Here is a 15,796-nt window from a genome sequence, read left to right as displayed (position 1 = left end):
GTCGTTTGGCATTTTGCGCAGCCGTCGGTTAACACATCGTTTGGCGTTGTCTACCGAAGGGTGCAGTGTAAACTGCCGGCTAAAATAGCTCGCGCACATCTTCGGGTCCGAAGAAGCATGACCATTGAATTGAACTTCAACTCGGTCGTCGTGACTCTTCGGSTTGGACAAAGCTTTGACAGTAGCCCAAAGCGTACTCACACCGGTGGAGAGGTTGCAGGACTTCAGGTGCTCTATTCATTTCTTGATTGAATTGAGATCCCTTATTCGGAGATTCCCGGGATCGGCATGGCGTAAGGTGTCGCGCTCATTAGCTAAAACAGCTGCTTCGGCTGGGAAGTTGGGGCGGATTTCCGCTATTCGTCCAGCTGATATGAAGCGAGCGGTAGCTGCTGCGATCACCTTGCGGAATTGACGTTCGCCAACGCATACGTCCGWAGGAATGGGTAGAGCGTTGAAGGTGCTCTCAGTAAATTCTGTGAAGACGACCCAGTTACCTTTGTTAAAGTTAACGAAGGTGCGGTTGTCCACAGAAACGAAATCGGCAGGTTTCTCGATCGAGATAATTATGGGHAGATGGTCTGATGCGAGAGTTAGCATAGGTCGCCAGGTTATGCTATTTATCAGACCACCACTAGCGATTGTAATATCGGGCGAGCTACTACAGGTGCCCATAACTCTGGTGGGGGCTTCGTTATTCATTGTGCAGAATGTCGAATCGTCAAACTGTTCCGCCAGCTCCATCCCCCTACGGTCATTTGACAGACATTAATGCCAAAGATCGTGGTGCGCGTTAAAGTCCCCTAGCACCAAACGGTTTTCACCACGAAGTAGCGCACCTATATTCGGGTCATATTCTGTAGGGCAACATGTGACTGGGGGGATGTATATATTAAATATTTCGAGCTCGACATCGCCTGACCGGACAGATATGCCCTAACATTCTAGGGTAGTATCCCTGCGGTCGATGTGTTCATTGATTAGACAATACTGCATGGTGTTGTGCAATATGAAGGCTAGGCCACCACCATTATCTCGCTCGTGATCTTTACGTATAACGTTGAAACCGGCACAACTCAGAAGATCTGAGCGGCTGTTTAATTTGGTTTCTTGGACCGCAGCTATCGATACGCGCTCCCGATTCATAAGTGCAACTATCTCCTCGAGCTATGTCAGAGTGGGAGCTACGTTGCCTAGTTGAGCTCCGTGGGACTGTGGAGGTCCCACTCGAGGTGGGTGGCGGCGCAGCGCGCGAACTATGTGCAGATTGCACAGCCGTAGAGGCTAGCGTCGCAGTATTGCGTAGGCAACATGGGGCCACGTAATGCGGGCAGGTCTTAAGATGGCTCCATCCATTGCATGTGTTGCACCTGACCGAGGTGGAGTTTGGATGGAGCCTTTTCGCGCAAACGCAGCAGAAGAATTCCTACGGGCCCGGGTTGGACTCAATGCCAGCACGAGTCAGGAGGATACGGAGCAACCCTGCTGCAAGGCGTTGCTCCAGTGACGACACACACAAATTAACATTCACCGATCCAAACGGGGTTAGATCGCCGAAAGAACAGCCCTTGGTCGGATGAAATCCGAGTCAATTCCGGTACGTAGAACCGGCTGTCGTGGGAATTGTTGCCTGGTTCTCTTTAACGTTGGTGGAACAGACGCTGCACAAGTGTGCGATTCCGATCGGCTTCTTCGGTGGCATGTTGGCTCAATTTTTAGTGGTGTTGTTAAGGTTATTGTGTAAATTATGATTGCGTGGAACGTGGATAGTCATCCCTTAGTGGATAATGGTTGTTTAAACAATTAGTTTAAATAATTAACAATAATTTACACAATACAATTGTTAACACGTGCGAAAGCACAGGGATGCCAAATAATATTGAGTCTGTCATTATATTAACAGTACGTTTTATCTCTCGTTGTATTTCTAGCCACCAAATTGCATCCCTTTACCTTGCGAGCAATGTATTAATTATCAAATTTCACCAAAATTATATACTTCATGAAATAAGTATATGCTCTTTATTTTTTCTTTACGCTTATTTGATATTCCAGTTAGTTTTGCAGCTCGAATTATTTTTTCCAGAAGTAGGCTGAAGAAGTCAAACGAAAGGAAGTCACCTTGTCTGAAACCTCGTTTGGTATCGAACGGCTCGGAGAGGTCCTTCCCGATCATGACGGAGCTTTTGGTGTTGCTCAAAATTAGCGCACATCCCAGTGGAGGGGATTTTTCGCCTTCTCACTTTAGCTCGCTTTTAAACGGATGTTCTTTGGCTACCCAGAGGATTCTTGGTCAAAGACCGTTAGTCGTGAGCTGCTTGAGCCATATATAAAATAATCTTTCATCCTCTTTCCAGGTAACAATATTATCAAATTTCATTGGAGTATTATAAGAAACGACAGCTTATATTCAAGCTTATACACAAAAGCTGTTCAAAATATTCTGTCAAAATGATGTCAAGTCATTTGAAGAAAAAAATAGTCTTACATCTACTCAGAAATTTTTAGCAGGTGCAACAGCCTATCATCTCACCGCACTACAACTTCCAGGCAATAGTGTATATGATAGTTTCCGCCTTGCAGTTTAAACAGGCGTTGAGTTGGTTGCAGCCTTTGTAGGATGCAGTGAGCAAAGCAGACAGCGACTTCTCTTGCTATAGTGTAATCGGGTGTTTGGTGATTTTGAAAATTTTTAACATATATAAAAGATGAATCTCGCGTGTGTACGAACACTTGGCATTAATGAATTTGGTCTAATATTTTTTTGTTGTTGTTTCTGGGCTCAAGGTCAATAAAGAATATAACCATTGGTGTTTTCGATTTAATATAATTTTGGTCATCCGGAATAGACGGTTATGTAAACCTTTTAGCACAATCATACATACACGGTCATATTTCACTTTATATACATACATACATATATTGTATTATTTTAATATCAATTAGTTTTATCCATTTTCTGTAGCCACCACTATCGTTGACCATTGTTCTTATTTCCTCATTTCCGCCACATTTTTTTACACCCAACAAATAAACATAAAAAAATCATTTTGTATTTGTCAGGAATGTATTTATTTATAAAAAACGGACCAATTAGTTAATTTAAACATTTAAAAAAAAATCGCGAAAGACGATTCGGGGCGTCACAATGGGACGATCCCATAATAAATGCAATGTGTAGTTTTTTTCCTCCTAACCTAAAACTAAGCGAGATAGATATAGGGTTATGTATATATAAACGATCAGGATGACGAGTAAAGTTGAAATCTAAGTGACTGTTGTTTTTTCGTCCGTCCGTCCGTGCAAGCTGTAGCTTGAAAAAAAAAGAAATATCTTGATGAAACTTGGTATGCGGGTTCGTTAGTAAAAAACATATGAGTTCGCAGTTAGCATAATCGGATCACTTCCACGGCCACAAGACCTGTCTCTTATACACATCTAGATGTGTATAAGAGACAGACATATGAGTTCGCAGTTAGCATAATCGGATCACTTCCACGGCCACAAGACACCGCTAACCTAAAACCTATGCCATAAAACTGTACTATTTTGATATAAAACTGTAATTTGGCGTAGGGGATCGCAGTAGCTAAGGACACCTAGGGAAAAGATTTTGAAAAAGGTAGTCCACCCTTTAAAAAGTTTAATGTATGTATCTCTTATGCCACTAAAGCTACAATAAGCACAGCACAAATACTATAGGGACTCCTACCCACAGTGAAAGTACGAATGAATCGGAAGATAACCCCGCTAAGTCCACATATAATGGTATAGTGAAAAACTACTAAAAGTGCAATAAGTCGTTCACTATATACACCAGATGCATTCAAATTTACCTCCGAAGAAACATGAAAGGGCTTTATGGGAGTCGGTGTGAAAATTGGATGATGGGCGGGGCACCGCCGATTTTTTGGTGCAATCCCACATTTCGTGACCCGATCGTTTGTTTGCACTAACCGTGCCCGACGCTGCTTAACTTCGTTGATCGGACGAGAACCGATGTATTCAGGTATGCAGATGACTGCAAGGATGATTTCTACGAAAACATCGTAGCAGGAACTGCTTGGAGGGGAGTTTATTATGCTCCTTAACTGAGAGCATAAGCGTCTCACTATGTAGGTGTTCAATGGGAGACATCCCGTCGTGGAGTGCTGTATTCTGGCAGGTCTGGAGTTTCCTCATCTGCGTGTCACTGCATCCAGGCGACCATATGGATGCTGCATAGTTAAGAACCAGCCGGCCGATTGCCTTGTAAGTTGCCAACAACATTTCTTTGTCTTTTCCCCATGTGCTGCCGGCTAGCGACTTGAGGTTTTTGTTGCGGCTCTGTACTTTGGCGATAATCGCGGTCGTATAGGGAGAGAAGGAGCATAGACTGTCGAAGGTGACATCGAAAATCTTAGGGTTATTTACAGTTGGAATTTTGACGCCGTCGACTACAATATTAAGTTCCAGTCTATACTCCTTCGTCCAGTTCGTGAATATAGTCASTGTGGATTTGGTAGGGGAAGTTTCACGTTCCGTGCAGTGAGGAAACGAGAAAGGTCGGAGAGGTAGTTGTTTACCTTCGAACACATGCCATCGATTCCATTGCCCGACGTCAATATCGTACAGTCATCAGCGTACGAGGTTATGGAAACCCCCGCTGGGGGTTGCGGGAGTTTCGAGATGTAGAAGTTAAACAGTAGCGGGGAGAGGACACCACCCTGCGAAACCCCCTGTTTAATTCTTCACAGTTTAGATGTTGCACCTCGAAATAGTACGGATGACTGACGACCGTTCAGATAGTTCATGGTCCATGGTCTTGAGCCCTGGAGGAAGCGTGGTTTTCTCAATGTCCTGTAGTAGCGTTGTGTGGTTGACCGTGTCAAATGCGTTTGACGGGTCCAACGCTTGGAGGATCGTTCTCTCACAGGGTAGTTTCTGGTTGAAGCCATGAACTATCTGAGCGTTTATGACGCTAAGTGCTGTGATGGTACTGTGCACTTTTCGGAATCCATGCTAGTGGCTGGCAAGGCTCAGGTGATGAGTGAAGGTCGGGATTAACAAGGCCTCAAGTGTCTTCACTACTGGGGAGAGGAGAGTTATCGGTCGATAAGATTGCACAGTCGCAATATTGCGTAGGCAACATGGGGCCACGTAACGCGTGGTCCTCTCCCTATGAGTCTTAAGGCCTGAGCAGGTCTTAAGATGGCTCCATCCATTACATGTGTTGCACCTGACTGAGGTGGAGTTTGGATGAAGCCGTTTTGCGCATACACAGCAGAAAAATTCCTCCGGGCCCGAGTTGGACTCAATGCCAGCACGCGTCAGGAGGATACGGAGCAACCCGTTGCTAAAATTGCTACAATACTTGTATTATGGTATTCTTAGGAGTGTTTTAGCTCGTTGGCCGGTATGTCCGCTAGTATGCTAGTGCAAGTCTTTTGAATGGCCTCTACGTCTGCATAACGCTTTCCTTTCATGTGCAAATGCATTTTTCCGAAAAGGAAGAAGTCGCACGGTGTCATATCAGGTGAATACGGGGAGTGGTTAAAATGTGATTTTTGGTCAAATAATCGTCCTTCGAATGTTCTGAGCAATTTTTGGTCATCAATCAATTTGTGCGGAACAAACTCTTCACACAGCTTTTGTAAGCCCAATCAATCAATTGCAACATTTCCGTAATAGTTTTACCATTTTCGCACCGATAACACAAACATACTAACACTTAAAATGCAATAACTTCACTTCCAATCGATGAAATTCTCACTGGTCTTATGCTGCCTTGTTCTAAGGGAACACATACATTTGTTAGCAAATCTTTTAACAGTATGTTACGGGTAAGACATTTTTTGTTAGCGCAAAGCTTACTTATGTGTTATGGATAACAAAAAGTATTTGTTACATGAATATCTGTTAGTGTTATTATTTTGCTTATCTAAAACTTAAAACTAATTTATACAACTTAAAACTAATATTTACAACTTAAAACTAATATGTACGAACTTAAAGCTAATATATATAAGTAATAATAGGGAAACTTATATTAATTTAGCCTTAAGTTTATGTTTTTTTTCTGTTTAAAACGGTTGTGGCTAAAGGCCACAAATCTCCGGAGCTCCCCACATATAGTCTTTTTATCCTTGTCAGGAAATATATCCAGACGATGGTGACGGAACTAATTTATAAAGTGAAATGTTAGTACTTTATGTTAGTAATATTTTAAAGTTTAGTAGTTTATAGCAACAAATATTAGTTTGATATAGATTTTTGATTTGTATTATAAATACTGACAAATAGTATATTACAGGAGGAAAATATATTTGAGAAGTGTCTTTTTAAAAGAGAATGTCTACTTAATTAATTTTTCTAAAATGAGAAAACATTATAACGGAAACTGATACTGATTTGCCTAATAATAGTATTTCTGTTTAGGACTCACAATTTAACCAGCACTAAGGACAATACTATATAAATAGTTTAAAAAAATTACTATGCAAATATCCTATTTTGAAAACACTCCTCATTTGCTTGAAGCAAGCTTGAAAAAGTTTAATTTTAATTTAGTTTTAAAAACCCTGCTTCGGAGCAGAAATGCGTATATGTACATATATTCCAACTATGTTCACTTTTATTCATTATGAAACACTAATGTTGTTTTTATTTTATGCAATTTTAGATATTCTGCATATGATATCTTGGACGAACAAATGAACATTTTCAGTTATAGAGGAGGTTCTACAGTTCAAAAATATATATAGTTATACTCGGGGGAATATTCGAGATACTTCCGTTTAAAGCTGAAAATTACCCCTATTCGAATAACTAATTTTTCGATTTAAATCCTGGGACGGTATTCTGAAGTCGACACAATTATAATTGTAACCGCACAATTCGTTTCAATTTAGATGTTATATTTTTTACATTTACACATGTATGTACATATGTATATACATACAGTGGGGAGCATTAGTGAGTACATAGATGATTTTTTTGTACTTAATAATGCATAACAAGAGTAATAATGAAGATAACAACAACAATTTTGTTTTTATTTGTTTGGTGCTTAGTAGACTTCAATTTTATTTATATTACAACAACAGAAAATATCAAAGTCCAATAACAAATTAATAAAAACCAAAACAACCTGCATGTACTCAATTTTGCACCCGTTATCATTTCAGCAATGCATTAAATATTTACCGTTTTTTTCCAAATAGAGTGTTTAATGTATAGTAAATTCTAATCTAAGATAATGTTTTGCCTATTGTGGACGTATTTTGAGATAACCAAAGAATAAATAATAAATAAATTTTAAAAAATACTTAAATAAATAAAATATAAAAAGAATGAAAAAAATATCGCGTGAAGTTGAGGACAAAATTGTTTCGATGACTGAAAGTGGACCTTCTTCTCGGCAAATTGCTGTGGATTTGAAAGTAAGCCAGTCGGTAGTGATAACAGCCCAGAAAAGACGAAATTGTCAATCAAATGTGAAGGTCAGAGGGCGTAAAAGGCTTTTGACAGATGCGGACGCACGCCTAATGATGGCACGAATGAAAAAAGACAAGTGTTTGACACCAGGAAATGCAGCCTTTTAAATAGGTAAATCTGTCAGTCGATGGACTGCAAGAAGATCCCTCCACAAAATTGGGTATATCTCGGCGGTTAAAAAACAAAAACCTGCTCTATCTGCCAAAAATGTTAAGGCGCGACTAAAGTTTGCAAGAGATCATGTGAATTGGACTGAAGACGACTGGAAACGTGTTATTTGGTCAGACGAATCAAAATTCAACCGGTTCCAGTCTGATGGTAAGCAGTATTGCTGGCGCCGCCCCAATGAAACCATCAAAAGACATCACGTGAAAGAGACTGTGAAACATGGTGGAGGTAACATCATGGTGTGGGGTTGCTTCACCTGGTGGGATGTTGGACCGCTCCAGAAAATTGAATTATGAGGAAGGAGTTTTATTTGAACCTCTTGCATAGCCATCTTCCCGATTTTGTTGACAGGAGCGCTTATCCTGAAGAAGAGGTCATATTTCAACAAGATGGTGACCCTAAGCATACCGCCAAAATCGTGAAGAAGTGGCTCAGTGAGCAAAAATTTCAGGTGATGGAGTGGCCGGCACAGAGTCCTGATCTCAATCCAATTGAATATTTATGGTCAAATGTGAAACGACGATTAAGATTTGGGAGCGTGTTGCCAAGGAATGGCTGGATATACCGGAAGAAATAATTCAGAACTTCATATTTTAAAATGGTGCAAAACTGAGTACATGCAGGTTGTTTTGGTTTTTATTAATTTGTTATTTTGACTTTGATATTTTCTGTTGTTGTAATATAAATAAAATTGAAGTCTACTAAGCACCAAACAAACAAAAACAAAATTGTTGTTGTTATCTTCATTATTACTCTTGTTAAGCATTATTAAGTACAAAAATAGCATCTATGTACTCACTAATGCTCCCCTCTGTATATGTAGATACTTATAACTCACAAATTACTTATTTCACAAAAATGCACAACCTATAACCACCATTTTAATTAAATATTTGTTTGTTATACGCAATATATTTTAATTTTCCAAATGCTCCAAATGATTTCTGTAATATTGAAATTTTTAATTATACACACAACATTCAATTCACAATGCTTACCTTTTTCTCCTTTTTAAACTGTTTCGTTTTCTCTAAATAAAAGAAATTAATAATATATACATATATATATTTTTCAATTTTTGTTTTTAAATTTTTAGTGGATTTTTTAAATTTTAAATGATACTCGTTTTACAGGAACTTGGAGAGGATGACAAATATGTGGATCAGTATTTGCGAATTACTGCATTTTATATGGAAATATTATATAGAATTACAACAGTTTATAAGCCCTCGGAATTTCCTGAAGTTAAAATGTTTTTTGAAGTTCTACTCCTTTCCAAGTCGTAAGTATTTATATGTGTATAATATGTATATACATCACATGTATATATTAAGTGACATTAATCGATATTACATTTTGTATAGCTTATATTTATTTCAAAAATTGAAATCAACTCAATCAAAAGCACTTTTAGTACCTTACCATCGGACAAAGAAGTTTGATTTTTTATACATATTAATGTGCGAGTTGTGATACTAATGAATGAATCTATTTGCAAAGCAAATTCAGCCAAATTGTGTTTAATTTGGCTCTAGTTCTCTTAGCGCAAGAAATTGATATATGCTCGGAGTTGCATGTTTACCAAATCAAAGTTTATTCGACTAATGTTAAAATTTATTTCCGTTATGAAAAAGTATGGATTTTTCTCATTCCAAAGTATTACTGTTATTAAGTACAAAGCGACATATTTTTAATAATTGCAGTATATCTGACAAATCAATTATACAAAATTAGGAGATTAAAAACAACCTTTCATTGCACTTTATTCTGCAAATTCCTATTCCTATACAATAACAATGACTTACTATGAGAGCCAACAATCATCAATTTAACCATTTTGTGTTTTAAAGTATTTAAAAGATTAACTATGTTAATAAGTTTAATAAGCGTATACAAATATTTTTGTCAATTAATTCAATAATAGTTTTAACGAATATTACATATGACAATACAATTTATTCGCAACTCTACCAAGTAGACATACATGTTTTTTCGCTCGGGATATTTTATTATTAATTAAAATAATTTTTGTAAATTAACTAACTCTGACTGACTAAATTAATAGAGTAAAATATCGTGTTGCGAATACATACATTTTTTAGTTACTAATACTACTGTTAATGTGTCAATTTGATTATCAACATGACACCTAAAAAGCTAATTGTAAACAACACATGTGGTAGCTGTTCTGAAAACGTGAGTTCTCTGTGCCAGAAGTAGTTTCATTCCAGATGTTTGAACCTCAGTAATGCTGAATTTGAAGCAATAGTAATAAATATCAAGGTAAATCGTATCGTATGGAGGTGTCTGGAATGCAATGATTTGGAGGTTAGTGTAAGACATTCTGATGACTCGGGATGAAAGTGAGAATGACAATGTTGATAGACTTGAAAAAGTTCTAACTAAACAATTTGAAGAATTTGCCAAAAAATTGTATGGCAATCTTGAAAACTTTAAATGTTTTATTAGTGAAAGTATCACCGGGTTAAAAAAAAAAGTTAAAATAAAAAATGCACGAGTCTGAGTGACCGTATAACAACTATTGAAAAGAATTTATGCTCCTACAAAATCTCATCATCATCACCATCTTCTCCTGAGGACATAAAAGAAATTAATGATGAGCCAAACGTCATCGCTCTTGGAATGTCAGAGTCAACCAAAGCTACTGGTATCGACCGATTGGAAGATGACAAATTATCACTCTCAGCTGTATTAACTGTTAACTGGATTCATAATCCTAAGACTTGGACGTCAGACACCTAACCGTACACGCCCTCTGCTTATAGAGACCCAGTCAGTTGCTGATGCCAGAGAAATCTTTAAACTAAACCAGAGTGAGAGCTCTCAGGTTAGATTCAAACCAGACCTAACCCCTGCACAACAGACTCACCTTAAGGATTTACGCTCTGAATTAAACACTCTCAACAAGAATGGTGGCACAAGTAAAACCATCAAGTATATCCATGGCATACTGCAGATAGTTAACAAAAATTTTCGCCCGCTCAGTGAAAAGGAAGAAATCCGAAGCTCTTCAAGTGTACTATCAAAACACGCGGGGGCTCCGAACAAAACTAAATAAATTTTTCACAGCGTCTGCCGTCAGTTATATCGACCCCATTTGTATTACTGAATCATGGTTACACCCATCGATTCACGACGGCGAACTAATCGACAGCACTGACACAATTTTTAGGCACGATAGGGATCCAGTTTTGGCCGGTCTACGACGAGGTGGTGCAGTATTCATCGTAGTCAAACGCCACCTTCAAGCTGAACTAATTCAAATTGATCAACAAAACCTTGAGCTTGTCTTCGTCAACGTAAAAGGCACTTCCCATGATATCATTGTTGGCTATGTCTACATGCCACCTCTCTCAAACTTTGATTCCCAAACTAATCTACTCACTCTGCTCTCTTTCATAAATGATAAATTTAAAAATGCTAAACTATTACTTGTAGGCGACTTCAATTTGCCTAGTAGTGTCCCCCGAGCGGACTGTCAAAGGATTCTCCAAGATGGTTTAGCTTTTAGCTTAGTATCCAGCTCTCAAGAAATGTAAAAACTTCATATAAAAAAACGCTTAAGAAATGGTCAAGTTTCCTGCGACAAATTTACTTGTGCTAGTATGCAGCCCTAAAGAAATCTAGTACTAATTTTTAATAAATTTTTTCAGTAAAACAGGTTTTTCGAAGAGTCGTGAAATAAACAATTATTTCTTGAAGGAAATTCAAAGTAAATTGTTAAAATCATCCTGAATTTGGTAAAATATTTATTATGAAGTATATTTCTTTCGAAATGTTGTATAAAGCTTACCAATCATCAACAACATTCATTTAATCGCAATGAAAAAAATTATGTTACGACACACATACATACATATATATTACGAACAAAGTTTATTTTCTTTCGTTTATTTTCTCTTGCTCTTCTATTGTATATCATTCACCATGCGTAACTAGCTGTCAGAGTTACTTGAAGAAGTAATGTATTTTTTTCTTGCGCAATTACTTGAGAGCTGGATACCAACCTTTACTTGATTGCACTCAAGTAAACAACACAAGCAACTGTGATAACACTTCTTGATCTCTGTTACAGTACTATTGAAATTAGTGTTGATAAAATCCTACCATTTGTTGAAGAGGACAAATATCATCCGGCTCTCTCTATCAGTCTTAATTTTCGACCTAATCTTACATCACCGATTTCAACAACATACTCCTTTAAGAAAGCCGATTATCATAATCTCAACGTCGTCAATGAAATTGCTTGGTTTTATAACAAGCTAGGGGTAGGCTTTACCCTATATGTGACTGTACATAAGAATTATGTCAGTAATTACGCTAATTGATTCTCTTTTGAGCTTATCAACAGAATTAAGGTCAAAAATGCGGCTCACTCACAGTACAAGAACTCTAATAATCAACGATATTACGCTGGCTTCAGCATGTTAAAGCGTGATTGCAAAACTTTAAGTATTGAATGCTACAGAAAATATGTTGACAAAACAGAGAACATGGTTCAGTCGGACACAAGTGTGAACATTCCATCCGAGATGTCATGGCTCGATCAATCTGCTACCACTGCTGAATCAATTAGTAACCTGTTTGCCTCATACTTCAAAACAACATTCACTGATGATAACAATAATGATCGAATTCGCAGATAACCTTAAGCTCTACAGAACCATCAAAAATGAGCTAGATGTCCAGCTGCTTCAAGATGACATTGACAAACTGTCGGTCTGGTGTACTAATAACAAACTTGACCTTAACGCCGCAAATAAATGCGCGGTAGTCTCGTACTCGCGCTCTCACAGCAATATTGCCACCAGTTATAAACTAAACGGTCACAACCTGCAAGAAGTTCCCGACATCAAAGACCTGGGCATCATCATAGACTCGAAGCATATAGACAAGATCACACTCGAAGCTTTCAAGGATCTTGGATTAATCACGAGAACAGGCAAAGACTTTCGCAATCCCTACACATTGATATGTCTATATCGCCAACTGGTCCTACCCATACTTGAGTACGGCACTGTCGTCTGGTCTCCTCACACGGATGTCTCGTTCAACAGATTGGAGGAGGTCCAAAATAAATTCTGTAAGTCTCTATCTTTTCATACAACCTTGAGGTCGCAGGTACTCTCTACTGATAATATTCGTTCACGGTATAAAATCAATAGCTAGGCTGTCAAGTCGCTGACCTAGTATTTTACTTTAAGGTTGCTAACAACCTAATAGATGCCCCAGAGATTCTTGTTAGTTTTGAGTTTGCTCCTACGGCATTCTTGCTGAGACAATCACGGAAACCTAACAAAAAAGACACAGAAAAACTACGTCTTCCTGGACCACACAACAGGATTGCTAACCATGTAAATTCACTTCACCAGAACATCGATTTCTATGGAAGCTCCCTCAGTTCATTCATCAATAATATAAAGGTCAAACTCCTTCCATACCATTAATTTGATCATTGTAATACAATTGCCCTTATTATTATATTTTTTCTGTTTTTTCTTTTACTTATAAAATTAACGGTTGTATATTGCCGATTGGCGTTAATTTGTTAAATAAATAAATAAAAAAAAAAATTATTTTAGGCCGCCTAGTTTTCTGCGAGGGAGCAGCATTTTTACTTGCATCGAGAAGCATGTCTACCCTGGTTTATCCAATATACTATTATTGTTATATAAAAATTATGAATTTCAAAAGGTAAACATCTTTCTAACTATTAAATGCTTAATTTTTAGTATAAGATATTGTTGCACATCTGGTATCGTATAATTTTTGTTTATCTCAACCTTATTGACGATTTTGATGTATTGAAATCTACAAAACATTTAAAGGTCGGAAAAGTTCGGTTTACCACCATTGTTAATACATAAAAAAGTGTTGCTGACATATTTCTGAATTTTGCGTAATAAAGCTCTTGGCCGGAAAAAGTCCGGGTCAATTCCGCTAACGTGGAACTGGCTCCCTTGGAAATCGTTTGACTAGAATCGTTTATCTAGAATTGACCCCGACAGACCAAATATGTGTCCAACATAAAACGTGTTTCCGCATGTCTCTAACCACCTCTTTGTATGCCCAGAAAACTCCCCTTTATCTAGCCCCACTGGTACGACCTCATCATAACAATACGTTTCGTGGGCCTACCGTTAAATGATTTTGGGGATTAGATGACCGTTACAACAAGTTTACGGTCAAGAATACAGCAAATTTTTTGGTCAAAAGTAGTTGATAGAGTGTATAGAGCTAAAATAATAACACCCTTGAATCGGCTTTGACTAGATATACAATTTTAAATGAATCTTGAATTAGGCAGCATGATACATTTCTCTTAAGATATTTGGTAGGCACCAGGTCTTTTTCGATAAGCATGTTGAAATATATATATATATATTTTTTTTTAATTTAGTAATTTATTTTATAAACATAAATTTCTGGGAATGTACTTGTATTTATACTTCACTAAATTATACTTTACAACTAAATCTAATATGACATTTCTATTTCAATGTTTCAAATAAAGCGATCAGCAATTGTCTAATTATGAAATTAAATTTTTGGGTGGGATAGTCACACCGAGATGATGAATCCGAATTTCCACCTATAAAAGCATTCCCAAATATCGATATTAAAAAATATTAAATAGCATGTTTCAGAGAAGAATTTAATTACAATGAGAGTAAATAAATTACATATATAAAAGTACGCTCTCGAACAGAAAGTAAAAAAATCTACCTCTTCAAATAACAAAACAACTTGGTTAGATTATATTTTTAAGTGAAATTTTTATATATTATTCTATTTATTGAATTGGTGGCTTTTACTTGTAAATCATGGTCTATTTTGTATATTTCGATGTAGTTGATAGCAAATCATATTGGAGGAAGCGACTATTGCTACGAGTTCATTGTAACTTATATTCATTGTTGTATCACCAATAAAGAAGATGATTACTTTGAAAGAAGTGCCGAACTGATTTTCGAAATTTTTAAACGGTTATTTCAAAGTGAGTAAATTTATTAAGATAAATTTTTTAAAATTATTTGTTATTCGAAGTAAACTAATTTTATTGTATTAATGATTAATTGGGTTATTATTGGTTTTTATAAATAAATTTAATAATAAGAGTTCTGAATATACATTTTTGAAATTATATGTAATATTTCGTAATTTCCCTTTGGCATAATTTACGATTAAAATCGTATGAATAACTGTGTAATTAACAATTTTTTAGATGCGAAATCAGATGAACACGAATAAAATGCGTGTTCGCCGATTATGAAATTAAATATGAGTTACTATAGCTTCTGAAATCAAAACCAAAATAACTTGAGCAACTTCCGACAAAATGAATGACTATTTGGAGAACATTTTATGATTCGTATTTCTTAAATCTAATTGAAAATTCTTAGTTCTCTGGATGTCTACGTTATACGTTAGCAACGCAAATTTCTTACTCCCTGATAATATGTGAAACAAGTGTTTAATATATCATCAAATCTAATTTTAAAGGACCTGACATATTCGTGAATGCAGTACGTTTTGATGAAATAATAGATGTGTATGCTACTTTGGCTCTTTTGGATTCTTCCGGGACTTTGTTAAGCAACATGCAGCAATATGTTATTAAAGGAAACTCAGCTTTATCCTTTGCATGTACAGATGTGTTGATATTAGTATCAAGGTAAATATAATTGTATATTGTTTTTATTTATTATTAACTTATAATATTACAGCTGTAAGGACAGTCGAGCTTATGAGCTCAAAGATGGTCTTCAGTTCTGGGTGGAAACAAACAATCGTTTCGCTCAATTTTCCTCAAATTACCGGCGCCTGAATGTTGAACGACTTATGGAGAATTATATAATATTAAGCTCTGGATTAAATTTGGAAGAAAATATTGAACATCAATTTCATCAATCGATTAACTTACAAAATAATTACAGCATACTTCGTTGCATAAACAATGTCAGCAATACATTGGATATGAAAATATTGAGCTCGAAAGCTATCAGCAAATTTAGCAGATTGATGGAAATTTTTGATCGCAATGCGATGAGTTTAAAGGACTATTATAAACTTGTAATTATCATACTTTTTCATTAATATCGTAGATTATTCGAACATGTAGCATAGTTAG

At 36.7% G+C, this 15,796-nt stretch overlaps 2 protein-coding genes across 3 annotated transcripts in view; both read left to right on the top strand.

Annotated features, from left to right (window-relative positions):
- The window catches only part of LOC108976579, a 25,275-nt gene that overhangs the window by 6,943 nt on the left and 2,536 nt on the right, over positions 1-15,796 (top strand). For both annotated transcript variants that reach the window (XM_018945783.1, XM_018945784.1), the window contains exons 5-9: positions 8,778-8,926; positions 13,248-13,359; positions 14,518-14,662; positions 15,169-15,340; positions 15,393-15,738. In XM_018945783.1, coding sequence (XP_018801328.1) covers positions 8,778-8,926; positions 13,248-13,359; positions 14,518-14,662; positions 15,169-15,340; positions 15,393-15,738 — 924 coding nt within the window. The remainder of the gene's footprint in view (positions 1-8,777; positions 8,927-13,247; positions 13,360-14,517; positions 14,663-15,168; positions 15,341-15,392; positions 15,739-15,796) is intronic.
- On the top strand, positions 11,518-13,241 carry LOC108976582. The gene is made up of 2 exons (XM_018945791.1): positions 11,518-12,748; positions 12,835-13,241. Exons 1-2 carry the CDS (start codon positions 12,280-12,282, stop codon positions 13,110-13,112), a joined length of 747 nt encoding a protein of 248 aa, XP_018801336.1. The 5' UTR covers positions 11,518-12,279; the 3' UTR covers positions 13,113-13,241.

This window comes from Bactrocera latifrons, unplaced genomic scaffold (assembly GCF_001853355.1).
Source record: "Bactrocera latifrons isolate USDA-ARS-PBARC rearing strain unplaced genomic scaffold, ASM185335v1 scaffold_784, whole genome shotgun sequence".
Classification (NCBI taxonomy): Eukaryota; Metazoa; Arthropoda; class Insecta; order Diptera; family Tephritidae; genus Bactrocera; species Bactrocera latifrons.
This window is presented reverse-complemented; position numbering and strand designations above follow the sequence as displayed.